Here is a 16,402-nt window from a genome sequence, read left to right on the forward strand (position 1 = left end):
GAATAATCAAACAATGACATGTGACGTGCTACATGTACCTCATGCTAACGTATAATAACCAATTTTTAACAGTAGAAGTGGATGAAATTTTTAATAGGACCAATTTGCTATTTGATCTAATTTTCATAGACTAATTTGTCTACTCTTGAGTTGAATTGTTGGTTGAATTAGGCTTTGAAATCATGCCACACAAGGGTAGTTGAGTTTAAATTTAATATTTAATTTAGTAATTGAGGTTTTTTTTTTTTTTGGTTTAGCAATAAGTATATATGTTTTTTTATTAAAGCACGTGTTTTAAACATTCATTAGGTCACACACTGCCATTTGGTATATGTACTAAATTGAACATTGAAGTTAAAACTCATGTACCAAATGATATATTAACCTTCAAACATACAATAATTTATTATTTTGCCATTAAAATAAAGGGTAAAGTATAATAATAATCACCTAACTACGCACTTCGTTCTATTTTAGTTACTCAATTATTAGTTTTTTCGATTTTAATCACTTAACATTTTGAAATTAAATATTTTAATTTATTTCAAGTTATTTGGCATTAATGGAGGGAATAAATGTTGATGTGGATTTTTTTATTGGCTTAATAATAAGTTTAATCTTTTAATATTTATACATTCTATTAATTTAATCTTAAATTTAAAAAAAACAAATTCTAAAGAAAAAATAAAACATAATATCATGGAACAAGTGATAACACAAAATGAATATAATAAGAATATATGAATTTCTCGATTTGGCTAAATATTATTTCTAAAAATTAATCTATTTATTTTTAAAATTTAAAATTTAAAGTTAATTAATTAAAATTACTCTATTAAATTTATTAGTGTGACATTTTAAAATAAATAAAATTTATTTATTAGTCATGAGTAAAACAATTTTGTAATTGTCACGGATTTAACATAAAACTTTAATGACTTTAACAATTGAACTTGTATCTTTAAATTAAAAAATAAAAATTAAATTTCTGAAAATAAAATAAGAGAGATTAAATTCTAAATATATGAAAATTAGGAGGAGTTAGGAAATATTTTAACCAAAAAAAAATGTGTAAAGAGAATGTAACCATCACATCACGTGGCTCAACTTACTTCCATGGATGTACCCACCTACTTCCCTTCCATTACCTAACAGTTTGGTCTTAATTATTCTTTTTGGTAAACAACAGTATCCAGTCCTTCTAAATTTCAATATTAAATAAATTGATCTTTCTAAAAATTTCAAAAATTTAACTTTTATCAATCTCGAAAGTGAGAAAATAAAGAAAATAATTAAATTTCAATGTTTTTCATTAATTTTACATATTTTAATTTGTATAATAATAAATTTAATCTTCGAACTTATGTCAATTTAGTATTGATTTAATAATTTTAACTCACGAGATTTATAATTTCTATTAATTTGAACCTAATTTAACAAATTTAACCCATAATATTGAGGTCTAAATTTGTTATTATATCAAAAAAATTATGTATAATTGGTACTTTCAAAATTGACCCGAATTAAATAGTTCTGAATTTTTTAAAAGGGACCAATTTGCTCAATATCAAAATTGAGAGGAGCCAAAGAGGGGTTTTTACTTTTTTTATTTTTTTATTTGATGGAAGTAGCTAAGCTAAGCTACTCCGTAATTAAATTTGCATTAAAACCACAAAGAAATACAGAGAGAGATCACAGTCTTAAGCAAAGCGAGGAAGACAAAGTGATCGGAAACGATGACGACGACGGCGACGGCAAAGACCATAAATGAAGTGGGCATCGACGATTTGTACCGTGCAGGCGGAGGAATATTAACCATAGATGAAACCAAACACATCCACCAAATCATTAAACAAGCCATTTCTAAAGCTAAAAGAAGCCGATTATCAGCAACAGAGGTGTGGAAAGAGGTGGTGGGTAAGAAGGTGTTAAAGCCAAACCACCCACATTCACTTCACCAGCTTGTTTATTACTCTGTATATGCTAACTGGGATACTTCCATTAATGGTCCTCCTCTTTATTGGTTCCCTTCTCTGTAATGTCTCTTCTCCTTTCTCTTTCCATTTTCCAAGTATTGAGCTGCTGGGATGGTATATTTTGAAAAATCATCTGTTCGTAGTTCGATAGGATACCCACCATGTGCAATTAAATGTGTGGGTCTTCATATCCCACCACGAAACGTTGTCATGTGTGGGTTTAGTCTAATTACATGAAAACTTAAAAGGGCCAGTAATGTTTTTTATATTGATTTTTTTATTTTTTTTGCAAAATTTGTTTGTGTTTAGCTATGTTTGCTATAGTGAGGCAGCAGTCAAACTATGCAAAATGATAAAGAAAATGGGAATTAGTCAATGAGGTTTTAGCATAGTTGATAAAAATGGAGACTTTGTGTTTTGAGTATCTAAGTTCAAGACCCATTATATGCAATTAAATGTGTAGTTCTTCAAGTTTGTTATATGCGAGTTTTAGTCCAGTTAGTTCGTATTCTGGATTGTTCTAGTTCATAGTTTGTTTGTGATGTAATAGTTTGATGCTTTGTTTCCCGCTCGTTTGTGCTGATTTTGGACATGAATTTGTACTTGTAAATTTCTTTGGCAATTATGGTTTTTTTTTTTTTTTTGCAATATTTGTTCGTGTTTAACTATGTTTGCTATAGTGAGGCAATCAGACTTAGTTTTTATTTTTATTTTTTTGTCCTAATTGAGCTAAACATTGTGACTGTCTAGGCAAGACTCTAAGCTTACAAACCTAGGAAAAATAATGGAAATTCATGGTCCAAAGCTTTTAGGGACTTCATACAAGGATCCCATTGCTAGTTTCAATCTCTTCCGGGAGTACACCGTCCGCCATCCCGAGGTAACCAACCTACTAAACTCATGTTCTTCTCATTGTCGAGCATTATGGATCAATACAAGCAAATTAATCAGTTCTTTTATGTTTTAATCCTTGTTAGGTATATTGGTCAATCATTCTAAAAGAGCTATCAGTTACATTTCATGAACCTCCCAAGTGCATTCTGGATACTACTGACAAATCAAGACCAGGAGGAACTTGGCTTCCCGGTTCGGTTTTGAATATTGCCGAGTGTTGCTTATTACCCTCAATTCATCCCAGAAAAGAAGATGATAGTTGTGCAATTGTATGGAGAGATGAAGGCGATGATGATGATTCTGATGTGAACCGTATAACACTTAAACAGCTTCGAGAACAAGTCATGTATGTTCTCATTTATCATATACATACTAAAATGGAGCTAAAATTTCTCGAATTCAAACATTAGAACCCTTAGTTCATTCATCCCATGATGTTGTTTTACAGCTTGGTGGCAAATGCATTAGATAGAACTTTCACAAAGGGTGATGCAATTGCTGTTGATATGCCAATGACAGTCAATGCAGTTATTATATACCTAGCAATAATATTAGCTGGATGTGTTGTCGTATCTATTGCTGATAGCTTTGCTGCTAAGGAAATTGCAACACGTTTACGTGTCTCTAAGGCAAAGGCTATCTTCACTCAGGTATTCTTGCATTACAATGTGGTTATTATATACGAAACTCTTGATTTTTATTCTAATCCCCTGTTCGCTTTGTTCAGGACTTTATAGTAAGAGGAGGTCGAAAGTTTCCTTTATACAGGTAAAAGAAATTGCCCTTCTGCTGTCTTGGCCAAATGATTCATTTTTTAGGATATCATGGTTGATATGTTTGTCTTAACGATGCAGTCGAGTTGTGGAAGCTTCTCCACATAAAGTTATCGTGCTCCCTGTGTCGGGGCATAATGTTGGCGTTCAATTAAGAGAACAAGATATATCATGGAAAGACTTTCTTGCCTATGATAATCAGCATCAAAGGTATGTAATGTCTACAAATACAGCTTGAGACCAGTTTATTCGATCTGTATTTAACTGTATAATCTTGTTATGTTGTAGGCCAATTCATTTCACTCCAGCTTATCTACCAGTAGATTCCATGATTAACATACTATTCTCGTCCGGTACCACAGGTGGGAAAAAATGTCATTTGATTTATAGATTTACATGTATACATTTTCATTTACTGGTTTGGTGGCCTTGACCAGGAGAACCAAAAGCTATTCCATGGACACAACTTTCAGCTATTCGTAGTACTGCTGAGGGATGGGCTCACATTAATGTCGGAGTCGGAGATGTTTATTGTTGGCCTACGAATCTAGGATGGGTGATGGGACCGATTTTACTCTTCTCGTGTTTTCTAACTGGAGCAACCCTTGCTCTCTATCATGGATCTCCTTTGGGCCGTGGTTTTGGAAAATTTGTTCAGGTGAAAAACTTTCAATAGTACGGTTCTTACAACCGGCTAGTTCAAGTAAAGTGCCTATAATCAATGAGCCTACCTCATTTTTTGTCTTTTTTATATTGGTTCAGGATGCAGGAGTAACTGTTTTAGGCACAGTTCCAAGTTTAGTGAAAACTTGGAAGAATACCGACTGTATTAAAGGCTTAGACTGGACAAAGATAAAGTAAACTTCCTTTCCCTTATCCAAAAATGAACTTCTGTTTCGGTTTATAGTTCTCGAAGAACGGTGACTTAAATAGTTTTTGTATGGCTGCAGATCTTTTGCTAGCACCGGAGAAACCTCTAATGTTGATGATGACCTTTGGCTTTCCTCAAAATCTTACTACAAGCCTATTATCGAATGTTGTGGAGGCACAGAATTAGCCTCAAGTTACATCCAATCAAGTCTGTTTCAGCCACAAGCTTTCGGAGCATTTAGTACTGCATCAATGACAACTGGTTTAGTTATCTTGGATGAACATGGAGTTCCCTATGTAAGAACTTAATTGATCAGGCACTGAACGCATATATATGTACGTTGATTTCTGATCCTTTAATCTTTGTGACAGCCGGATGATAAAGCTTGTGTTGGTGAAGTTGGTTTATTCCCTCTCTACCTAGGGGCAACTGATAGATTGCTTAATGCCGATCACAACGACGTCTACTTCAAGGGAATGCCTACATTTAAGGGAATGGTACGGTCAAATTTGTAAGTTCCCATTGACAAATGCTTCGACTCGCTATCTTATGATATGATACGTGTATCGACAGCGTCTTAGGAGACATGGGGATATCCTCAAGAGAACTGTTGGTGGCTATATTGTTGTTCAAGGAAGAGCTGATGACACAATGAATCTTGGTGGAATTAAGGTATTCCACCCTTCTGCTCTGGCTTAACTATTGTCTTTTAATTTAAGCAAATTCTATCATTTAAAATAGGGTGAAATATACTATTTGTAGCTGAACTAAATTTTTTTTAATCATTCAACTATGAAAAATTACAAAATGGTCACTCACCAACGGTGGCAAATTTTAAATTTGGCATAATAATAATTTTAATCCTCAACGTTTATAAATTATGTCAATTTAGTCTTGATTCTAAAAAAATTTAACTCTCAACATTTACACGTGTAATTTAGTTGATAATGATTATCTTTGATTTCTTAGTGTTTTTATTTTTGTATATTTTCAATCAAATTTAGTTGATAATTTTTTTTTTTTTTGCTTTTTAGGTGAGAGGGTCACAAAAAAAAGTAAAACTGCAAAAAGATCAAATTAGACATTATATAGATTTTGAGAGTTAAATTTTTTAGAATCAAGACTAAATTAATATAATGTACAAATGTTGAGGGTTAAAGTTGTTATAATACCAATTTTAAAAGTTGCTGCCGTGAGCCAATTGGTAACCTGAAAAGACAAAATCGAATAGTTTGATGACTATTTTATAACCTTTCATAGTTGTGGTGACCAAAAAAATTTACTAATAGTTGAGTGACTACTAGTATGGCTTATCCTTTAAAATATTGTTGTCATACCTCGAATGGTAAAAGTATCTTAGAGGCTCTTGTATTAGGAGTTCAATTGCATTTTAAAATGAGCAAATTACATCTTGTACATTGAATCAAAAAGCAAATTGGTCATTTCTGTTAAAAGTTCCATTTCTTTGTACTGCTAAAACTGGCATGGTTGACAAAATAATTAGACAATCACATGTGACATGTCACGTGTACCTTATACTAACGTACATAGATCAGTATTTAATAGTACCTCCATGTACTTTTACTTACCTTGAACATTTAATTGAGCTTTAGATCATTAATCTCACAGCATAAACTTCTCCTATATGCAGACAAGCTCTGTTGAAATTGAACGTGTTTGTGACCGTGCCGATGAGAGCATCTTGGAGACTGCTGCAGTCAGTGTAGCACCACCGGATGGTGGTCCCGAACTTTTGGTGATTTTCGTGGTTCTAAAAAAAGGGTTCAATCAACAACCGGAGAAGTTGAAGACGATATTCTCGAAAACCATTCAAACCAACCTCAACCCTTTGTTCAAGGTTTGATCCCGGGTGTTATTAATATCTATTCATATGTCTAGACTAGGCAATGTAGTTTCAGCACCCAAACATCACCATATAACTCAATATGGATGCTTAGTTTCACTTACACAAAGAAAGACGGGCGGTAAAAGTGTCACGGAGACCTTTATACTAGGAGTTAGATTGCATCTTTTATTCAAAAAAATGAGCAAATTAATCCATGTATATTAGAACAAAGAACAAGCTGGTCCTCTCTATTAGAAATTTCATCAATTTCTACTATTAAAAACTGGCATAGCTGACGAAATAGCTAGACTGTTACACGTGACATGACACGTGTGCCTCTTGCTAACATACAGAGACAAGTTTTTAATAGTAAGAATGAATAGAATTTTTAATAGAAGGACCAGTTTGCTCTTTGATCTAATGTACTACTTACCCCTTTTTTTAATAAAAGGGACAGAATGTAATTCGACTCCTAGTACAAAGGTCTCCACGATACTTTTACCAAAGAAAGGAATATAGACAGTCGAATGAGACTAAATACGACCGGTTATTGATTGGTCACAGGTGAGCAATCTGAAGATAATCCCAGAGTTTCCTAGAACAGCTTCTAACAAATTGCTTAGGAGAGTGTTGAGGGACCAAATACAGCATGAACTGTCTGTTAGAAGCAGAATGTGAAGGCTAGCAGCTTCAACAATGGTTGTGGGATGTTTTCCCTCTGTCTTGCTCAAAACTTAAACCGATGTGTCCTAAGGCTGCAGCAACCCAAAAGTCGGCAACACGTGGTTTTATTTATTTATTTATTACTATTACAAAATTAAGAGTTCAACATTGTATCAAACAATAACGAACCGGTCTACCATTTATGGTGAAACCGGTTTCAAATGGAACTAAGCCATGTGATTCATTTGCATCTTGCTGTCTGTTTTCCTAAGTACTATATATGTTCACAATTAGTGAATTATTAGTTGATTAATTATTTCTTTTTAGTACACAATTATTATATATATATAGCTGACAAAAAGGGAAGAGAAACAGCTAAATATAAAGTGCTAATTAAGATAAACCATTTTATTTGATTTCAAACAAAAGATACATAAACTAATGGACTAATTTGCAATAGCTTGTAACCATTTATTGATTTTGGTTGGGTTGAATTTGAATGAGCGGTGCGCTTATCAGCGGTTAATGTAAAAATAGCGATGACAGTGAGATTAAATATTATAATAAGCCTGAGAAAAAAAAAAAGTTAAATGTACCGCACTAAAGGTAAACGTCCGTTAAAAAGGGGCCCTTAGAGATCGATTATATTCATATCTCTGCAAATTCAACGGTTTTCTTCCCATCATGAGCCTTGCGGAAGAAATGTTTGACATAATCCGAGTACAGAACTTGCTTATAAATAGGTTTCTCGCCATTCTGTAGCACTTCAACCAAAGGGCCGATAATATCAGTGGGTTTTGGATTGACAAAAATGGGAACTGAAATTCTGTTTTTAGTTCCATTCGCAATCACGCGGTGCTCAACACTCTTGTACCGACTGTTGCTCAGTATTTGCAACGCATCCCCAACGTTGATCACGAGAGATCCTTTAATGGGAGGAACATGAATCCAGTTATCACCATCACCTTGATTTCCCCTCACGTAAAGCCCTCCGATTTCGTCTTGAAGAAGGATAGTGAGGGTGGAGACATCAGAATGACGCCCTACTCCGACAGTTAATTCAGGGTCAGGACAAATAGGATAATAATTCAAGTTAGTCCTTATCGACCCCATCAAAAGAGATCTTTTTGTTTCATCTATTTCTTTCACATTTAGTCCCTCCATTAGCATTTGTAATAATTTTTTAATTACAACCTCAGTCCTCCTTATATAATCCAGCACTTGCTCCCTAAAAGAAAACAAATTTAATGTCATATACTATAGAACTATATAGGTGAAAAGACCTCTTCAGTCCCTTTCAAATTTAATATTGAGCACATTGGTCCCTCACAAAAAAAGTGGAGCAATTTAATCTTTGTCAATTTTGAAAATGAACAACTAAGGACAATTAATAACAACATTCACTTTTTCTGTCGATTCACCTTGTTTTTTATTCATATAATAAGAAATTTAGCTTTCAATCTTCATACACTCTGTCAATTTGATTCTAATTCTAAAAAATTCAACAAAATTTTAGAAATCTAAAACATTATATAAAAAATCATTCATTTGTCTTTATTTTCTAAAATCGTGATCAAATTGGCAGAATGTATAAAAATTAAGAGTTAAATTTTTGTATTATACCAATTAAAAATAGGATACATTGACGAAGACGTTATTAATTGCCCATAATTGCTCACTTTTAAAATTGACTAAATTGACTAATTTACTCAATATCAAAATTGAGAGGGTCTGGAAAAGTATTTTTACCAACTATATATGTTTTAAGCATGCATTTTTTTTAATCAATTTGATTGAATTACCTGCAAACAGGTGGCCAAAGCATAGAAGCCTCTTCCTCCGATACAAAAAACAAGCTAAGGTAATCTTTCCATTCGAGAGACTTTTCTGCCTCAGGACTAAAACTTGTGCCGAATCGTACATTGTTCGAAGCCGAGTTCTCCTTAGAATACTTATTCTTTTGGTCAGCAGGTAGATCAAAAAATCGATAAGTAGCATCTTTAACATTATCCAGCACTTCAACCGGAACATCATGGTTAACAATTTGGAAAAAACCCCATTTCTCAGCTGCATCACAAACCGCTGATGCAACTTGAGGGTTTTTCCAATGAGACATATCAATGATTGGAATGGATTGTTGGGGTACAATTTTGGATATACATAATCTCTCTTCTAATGGTTGGATGTAAGGTTTAGGGAGGGCTTTGAGACCCATTTCCGACAAACCCTTCACTCCGTTTCCTCGGTTTATTATAAAATTGGTGATAATAGAGGAATCAGTGAATTGTCGGTCCCCGATAGTCGGAGCCATTGATGAAGAGAGAAGAAAAGAATTTAGTCTGAAAGAAGAATACTTTGCATTTGCATTGATGGATATTTTATAGGGCACATCTTGCACAATGTTATGGTCTCAATGAGATGTATGAAGTGCAATTGTTATTTCCCACCAACCCACTTAGCAACTGCCATGCCATAGTAAACAGTAATAATATTAACACAAATTTTTATTTTAATTTTATTATAATATATATATTTGTTTTTATATTATAATTAATTTTTAAATAGTCAAATCAGTTCAAAATTTGAGTAAAAATTATAAGGTTAAAATCTGTCTTACGTCCTTGAATTTTTGAAAATTTAGAATTTAGCTTTTATATTTTTATTTTAAGAATTTACTTTTTAGATTTTAAAATTTAGGTCCAACTATTAACATTGATAAATTTTTATTAAATTTAGGTTCATTACAATATCATTTTTTAATTACATGGCTATCAAATGAATATTTTTATTTAAAAATATCATACCAACAAATTTAATAAAAAATTACCAACATTGACAATCGGACTTGAATTTCAAAATCTAAAATGTAGGGGACTAAACTATTAGATAAAAATAAATTTCAAAATTTCAAAGAATACAATGACTTATGACATAATTTAACCAATTTATAATTAATTAACTAGTAAAGTAATTAAACTAATTAATTTATGGTTCATTTCTTTTAATTTAAAGGAATTAATGGAGTCATGGATGATGCCAATTCACATTTAGTAAAATCAAGGGGCTGGCTGATGATAATTAAAGCATTAATCATGCATCTTCATATTTATATATTAATTTTCCTCACTGTATTTTTTTTTCCATTTGAGGTTTAAAATATTAAGGAATTTTATTTTGGTGTAATTATATAAATTAAAATTTTATTTTATTCAATTGTGCACGTTGCATTTTAAATTTGATTCAATTATATACATTTAAAAATAATGATATACATTCATTTATTTATTTTAAAATTAGATAAATTTAATTATTTGTATATGAACATTGTATTATGTAAATGCAAAACTGATTTTAATAATTTATGAAAATTGAATTAAATCAAAATTTTATAAATTTGTATAAAATTAAAATTTTATATTGGATTGTGTTTATATCTCATTAAAACTTTATGTATGATTTTCCTTTTATATTTGACTTGAGAATTCTCTCTTAATCATTTTCTAGTAAAAATATCATAGAGGTCTCTATATTAAGAGTCGATTACATTTTATCATATTTATTAAAAATGAACAAATTAATCCCTATACATTAATAAAAAGCAAACTAATCCTTTTAATTTAAAATTTCATCTATTTCCAACAGTTAAAAATTAATTTACAAAAAAATATTCTTATTATACAATTCTCAATGTTAAAATCTCGTTAATATATAAAAGTAAATAATCATCTAATTTAATTATATCCTCGAGATTTAATTGTCAAAATCTCTTTTACACACCACATATATAATAGAATAAATAAAACGTTAAAGAAAATAAAATACCTACAACCTTAAAGCTTTATAGACAATGATAAAAATTGTATTACGAAACCCTTCATAGTGAGAGGCATGATTACACACCTTACAGTGGCCAAGCCAGGGACAAGCAAGGGCATTGGGCAAATTTTCTTTTAGCCCCTCCCATAAATATAAATAATTCAAATTAAGTTTTTAGCTTTTGAATAAATAGAAAATTTCTATTTCTGGCCCTTCCAAAAATATAAGCAATGTAATTTAAGCATTCTAACAAAAAATTAACATTAGGTTCTTAGTCCCTCCGAAATTTTATAATTTTATCTCGACCCGTAAATAAAATTTTTGACTTTGCCCTCGACGCCTTAAAACCTTTATAATTGAAGAAAAAATTACGAAAATGTAGTAAGCATCAATTATAAAGAAAATGTTCTCAACATCCCTCCACATGAAAGGAAACAAAAATGAAGGAAAATAAATAATAGTCTCACATTATCTGCTAGAAATGGTGCATCCCCCACAAAATAATGTCTCCAATCAGCCACATACAAGCTCGCTGCCACGGAACAACCACCGTTGACGGGCACTGACCATCGGAGGCTCATCAAGTCCATGCTGATTCCTTTTTACAGGAAGTATTCAGGTGTCCTCCGAGTCACATCGGGCTCTCCTCTCCTAGGAGCTGGCTCAAACTGAATGAATGTATGAGCCTTGCAATCATCAACTTCCAAGATGGAAGCCATGTTTCCGCATCGATAACAATAATTTGGTGCGCTGAATATAGTAACAACGTTTTGTTCCTGCCAAAGCAACGATATGAATTACAGAATCTCGTATCTTAAAAAAGAGGAAGTACTTACATGACCCCAATTGAACCCTTCCATCACCAGTTGATGAGCTCTAGCAATGAGTTTCAAACTGTTTTTGTGGTTAAATTGCTCAGATATGTCCTGTAAGTGTCATAAAAGTAATATATATAGCACACACCTAAGAAAGCAAAAAAGAAAAAGAAAAAGAAATGAATAGTAATACTTGGCCAAAGGTATATCCAGCACCCCTTGGAGAAATACCCCAACCGCAACGATCATCGGGGTCGGACCACAATAAATCACACATGGGACCTTCATGAGGAACCTCTTGAACACGGTCGAAATTACGTATGTTGTCCAAGGTTTCAATTGCCGGGGATAACCCACCATGGAGACAGAAAATTTCAGATTCCACCTTCAATAAACCAGAAACTCTGCAGCTAAGAGCCATTAACAATGACCAAATGCAAACATAACAAAAAGAAAAAAAAGAACACATTTGCCTATGATTGATTTTTAGGAGTCATAAACTAACAAATGTTCTAATTTCAGGTAAACATCAATTGATAAATAATAAAAGGGTAAACTGCACTTGTAGTCACCCAATTATTAGTAAGTTTCTTTTGAAAGTTACAAAATACTCACTCAACTATCCATTTTTTTTTCTTGGTCATCGGTTGTTAAATGGCTGATGGAAAGATGACGTGGCGGCTTTTAAAATGAGCATAATAGCAAATTTAACCCTCAACATTTATATATTGTGTCAATTTAGTCTTGATTCTAATAAATTTAATCCTTAATGTTTACCTATTGTGAAATTTGTCTTTTTCTTAAATTTGCTTTTCTTTGGGACCCTTTCACCTAAAAAGCTAAAAATAAAAATCTATCAACTAAATTTGGTTGAAAATATACAAAAACTAGAAACAGTTGAAAATCTAAGATAATAATTTTATCTTTTCTCATTCTTTTAAAATTAACCCTCAATATCACAAATAAAGTAAAATTGAAAAATAACACTTCACACAATATATAAATGTTAAGGGTTAATTTTTTTGAAATCAAGACTAAATTGACACAATGTATAAATATTGAGGTTAAAATTATTATTATGCCAATTTTATAAGCTGTCAAGTTATCTTTTTATTAGCAATTTAATGGCTAGTGACTAAAACAGAAAAATTCAAATAGTTGGGTGACAAAGAAAAAGGTTAATAGTTGGGTGACTATTTTGTAACTCTTCATAATTGGGTGACAAAAAAAGAAATTACTAATAGTAAGGTGACTACCAATATAGTTTACCCATAATAAAAATGCTAACCAATGCTGTTAATGGAAAATAATCAAATAGATCAGTGAAAGTCTTCCAAACATTTGCAGTCCCATATCTGCAATCAAAATAAAAATTATAGTGAATCTTGCCATCTAGCATAGAAAACTTAAGAACCCTTTAATGTTAAGTAACTTCACTGCAAAACAAGCTTATATATACACACACAGGTGCATCAGTGTATGTATGCATATATATTCATGAAAGCTGCACATGAACAAACAAATATAACCAGGTTACCTCCCAAGCAGCCAAATTGGGCCTTAAGCTTAATAAACTATAGAAACCATATATATATACACACACACGTGTATGTATGTATATATACACATGAAAGCTGCACATGAACCAACAAATATAACCAGGTTACCTCCCAAGTAGCCAAATTGGGCCTTAAGCTTAATAAACTTTAAAAACCATATATATATAGCAAGATTCTAAGATACTCACTTCCTTAGACATTCATCATAAAAGCCATACACTTGAGTAATCTGCACTTTTAAACATAAAAACCATTAACAGTAAATAAACCAGTTAAGTATATGTAATAACGTAATCTTAGGATTTGAAACATAGCAAACCTGACGGCTCTCGTGATTTCCCCTTAGAATCGTAATCCGTTGAGGGTAACGCGCTTTAATGGCTACCAAGAGCTGAATAAAAGTCGATCACAAACAAATTATTAAGTTAAAACCTCAGCACTGCCCAAGTAACTGCAATGAATTAAGCTACTGCACAAAATAATTCACAGAATGAACAATCACCATAATTACACAAACTATGTTTAAGACTCCACCTTATGTTCTCCAGATTGATTATGGTTACAGAAAAAGGAAAAATCTGTTCGTAGATTATAATTCGGTAAAAGTATCATGGAGGCTCTTGTATTGGAAAGCAGATTGCACTTACCCTCATTACTCAAAAAAATGAACAAATTAGTCATTGCTATTAAAAATTTCATTTATTTCTAGTATTAAAAACTGTCATGACTAACAAAATAACCAAACAGTTTCACGTGGCGTGCCATATGTATCTCATTCTAATGTACAGGGACTAGTTTATAACAGAAGTAATGGATGAAATTTTTAACAAGAGGACCAATTTGCTCTTTGATCTAATGTATATAGACTAATTTGCCCATTTTAAGTAGAGGGAGAAAAATACAATTCAACTCCTCGTACAAAAGCCTCCATAGTACTTTTAGCTTATAATTTCATTATTTTAGGTGGGGGGTGTATTTAACATCATGTTTGTTCCAAAATCACTAAAAAACATAAATCAACAGAGATAATGTAGATTCTTAATACAGATCATCACTAGCTAAAAAAGACAAACAAATCAAAAGCTGGAAACTGGAGATAGTAACTCATACTTACTGTTACAGTTTCAACTGAATAGTAACCTCGGTCAACATAATCTCCCATGAACAAGTAATTTGTATCTGGACACTGGCCATAAAGTTTGAACCAAAAAATGTTTTAAAAAAAAGTAACAATGAAACATAGCTAAAAGAACAGGACAAGGAGGAAAGTTAAGAAACATGTAAGTCTAATTGATGAACAAGCAAAGTCAATACACTAAAAGCCATTGTACATTACATGCATCAGTGTTCAAGTGAATAGCCTAATACCATACACAAAAGTAATGAAAAATTTATAGAGCAGGAATATAATTAGATATGCATGAAGGGTTTTATCGCCATGTATGAATGCTAGACAAGACCAAATCACTACATAACAATTAGCATATCTCAAACACAAATTAGTAGCCTCAATCAGGAAAAACCACCTTCCCTCCAATTCGAAAAAGCTCTGCAAGATCATGAAACTGTCCATGAATATCACCACATATTGTAACAGGGCTTTTAACGGGCTGTTTGTTACACCCACCAAGAAAAAAAAATCAAGTCATAATAAGTCCACCATTCATGCATTTATTCAAACAGTTTAAGAGCTCTGTTAGTAACACTTAAAACTTAATCAAGAAGTAGATACACCTGGACATTGCTTTCATCCCTTAATATCTCCTTAGCCTTGTCACATAGCAGCTTAATCTAATTTAAAACACACAAAAAATCACAATAAGATAACTTTACAAAAGAGAAAAAAAGGGGTAAGCCATAAATAAACATATTAAGAAGTATAAAGATTGTTAAAAGAATTAGCAACAGGAAGAGGTAAAGTAAAGAAAAAAGGAAAAAGGAAAACTCATCCAAGTGAATAAAGTTGATAGTTTTTGTAAAGATAAAAGAAATTTAGAACAAAAGAGGAAAAAAAAGTTATACTTGAAAACTAAATTGCATTCTTTAATAAACTTTAAAATGGTGATTACATATCATTGCCTAGTAAAGAAGATCAAGCATAATCACATCATCACATGACATATGCGATTCTGAATGGTTCATATACTCATTAACATATCATCTACCTCGTAAAAAGCTGAAAATGATACTTGCAAATCACTCAATCACCAAATAATGATGAGATTCAAACTCTAATGTACGAATTCATATTGATAATGATCAATATATTTATTTCCTTGAAAAAGACATCAATTGCTTGAGAATGTTTAAATTAATACATTTCCAAAGTTCGAATTTGTATTCTTGCCAAAACTGTTGAGAATAAATAGCTTTGGATCAAACATCAGAAAAAAAAAAGAAAAAAAGAAGAAGCAAAATTAGAAATTTGATTCCACAAACATCTCTTTTTTTTTCCCTCTAGCAGGTAAAATAAATTTAGCCAAATCTATAGAAAATTCACAACAACAAAAAAATTGATCAATTGACAAGAAAAATCCACATATCAATATGTAAATAAATCAATTCTAAAATAGATTCATTCCATTATAGAATGAAAAATAAAAATACCTCTTGTTCCGATAAGGGCTTACACTGCATCAGCTGAGAAATCTGTTTATCCAAATTATCATGTGAATTCAAACCTACTGAAAATTCCATTTCTTTTAATTATTCTTTAACCTTAGATTCCCAAAATTTCCTCAAACTTGTTAATTCAAAAGAAAAATAAAACCTGATTTTTTTTCTTAGAAAGAAAAATGGGATCAAATTGTGCAGATTTCAATTGGTAAAAAAAAAATGATTTCAACAATTAATTTGATCATTAATGATTTCTCTACTTTTAGATACCATAAAAATTCAGTCCAATGAGTAACAAATTCCGCTTATTCTGTTAAGAAATTTTATGTGACCTTTTTATATGTAAAAATTCAGTCCAACCAGCAATTTCATATGCCACCTAATTTTAAATGCATTGAAGTTATAACTATAAACAACTCGATTAGAATTATTGTTCGTTAAACTATCAAAATAGTTACTTTTGTCACCTATATTTAAAATGTTATATTTTAGTCACTTACGTTATCATATTGTAATATTTTAGTCACTGAGTGTTAATTGTAGTTAAAGGTGTAACGGTAAGCTGACCTAACA

The 16,402-nt window shown here is 31.6% G+C and overlaps 3 protein-coding genes across 4 annotated transcripts; 1 reads left to right on the forward strand and 2 right to left on the reverse strand.

Annotated features, from left to right (window-relative positions):
* The first annotated feature begins 1,566 nt into the window (after positions 1-1,566).
* Positions 1,567-7,336, forward strand: LOC108453467 (probable CoA ligase CCL12). Of its 2 annotated transcripts, none has more exons than XM_053023986.1 (14): positions 1,567-1,898; positions 2,727-2,856; positions 2,954-3,216; positions 3,319-3,520; positions 3,598-3,638; positions 3,725-3,853; positions 3,932-4,005; positions 4,081-4,301; positions 4,406-4,500; positions 4,594-4,810; positions 4,886-5,011; positions 5,088-5,186; positions 6,166-6,372; positions 6,925-7,336. In XM_053023986.1, the coding sequence occupies exons 1-14, from the start codon at positions 1,822-1,824 to the stop codon at positions 7,036-7,038; spliced, it is 1,995 nt and encodes a 664-aa protein (XP_052879946.1). In that variant the 5' UTR covers positions 1,567-1,821; the 3' UTR covers positions 7,039-7,336. The 2 variants fall into 2 exon arrangements, with proteins under 2 accessions (XP_052879946.1, XP_017607071.1); XM_017751582.2 differs by having other exon boundaries at positions 1,571-2,035.
* On the reverse strand, positions 7,099-9,334 carry LOC108453468 (feruloyl CoA ortho-hydroxylase F6H1-3-like). The gene is made up of 2 exons (XM_017751583.2): positions 8,826-9,334; positions 7,099-8,251 (listed from the first exon to the last, which is right to left on the reverse strand). The coding sequence occupies exons 1-2, from the start codon at positions 9,332-9,334 to the stop codon at positions 7,672-7,674; spliced, it is 1,089 nt and encodes a 362-aa protein (XP_017607072.1). The 3' UTR covers positions 7,099-7,671.
* A 2,015-nt stretch (positions 9,335-11,349) lies between these two features.
* Positions 11,350-16,134, reverse strand: LOC108451238 (serine/threonine-protein phosphatase PP2A-2 catalytic subunit-like). Its single transcript, XM_017748953.2, has 10 exons — positions 15,821-16,134; positions 14,948-15,004; positions 14,740-14,823; positions 14,328-14,399; positions 13,533-13,604; positions 13,402-13,442; positions 12,943-13,009; positions 11,848-12,039; positions 11,676-11,765; positions 11,350-11,615 (listed from the first exon to the last, which is right to left on the reverse strand). Exons 1-10 carry the CDS (start codon positions 15,908-15,910, stop codon positions 11,442-11,444), a joined length of 939 nt encoding a protein of 312 aa, XP_017604442.1. The 5' UTR covers positions 15,911-16,134; the 3' UTR covers positions 11,350-11,441.
* Positions 16,135-16,402: the final 268 nt, after the last annotated feature.

Source organism: Gossypium arboreum, chromosome 13 (assembly GCF_025698485.1).
Source record: "Gossypium arboreum isolate Shixiya-1 chromosome 13, ASM2569848v2, whole genome shotgun sequence".
In the NCBI taxonomy this organism is placed as follows: domain Eukaryota; kingdom Viridiplantae; phylum Streptophyta; class Magnoliopsida; order Malvales; family Malvaceae; genus Gossypium; species Gossypium arboreum.

Bases quoted from the DNA above. Each gene is read 5' to 3' on its own strand.
- LOC108453467 (XM_017751582.2), top strand. From the start codon at position 1,737: ATGACGACGACGGCGACGGCAAAGACCATAAATGAAGTGGGCATCGAC. The intron at 4,501-4,593 runs GTAAACTTCCTT...GTATGGCTGCAG, and splicing joins TTAGACTGGACAAAGATAAA to ATCTTTTGCTAGCACCGGAG. The intron at 6,373-6,924 runs GTTTGATCCCGG...GATTGGTCACAG, and splicing joins ACCTCAACCCTTTGTTCAAG to GTGAGCAATCTGAAGATAAT.
- LOC108453468 (XM_017751583.2), bottom strand. From the start codon at position 9,334: ATGGCTCCGACTATCGGGGACCGACAATTCACTGATTCCTCTATTATC. The intron at 8,252-8,825 runs GTAATTCAATCA...GTTTTCTTTTAG, and splicing joins CTTTGGCCACCTGTTTGCAG to GGAGCAAGTGCTGGATTATA.
- LOC108451238 (XM_017748953.2), bottom strand. From the start codon at position 15,910: ATGGAATTTTCAGTAGGTTTGAATTCACATGATAATTTGGATAAACAG. The intron at 13,443-13,532 runs GTTTGCTATGTT...TTAAAAGTGCAG, and splicing joins GAAATCACGAGAGCCGTCAG to ATTACTCAAGTGTATGGCTT. The intron at 11,766-11,847 runs GTATTACTATTC...TGACACTTACAG, and splicing joins CTGGATATACCTTTGGCCAA to GACATATCTGAGCAATTTAA.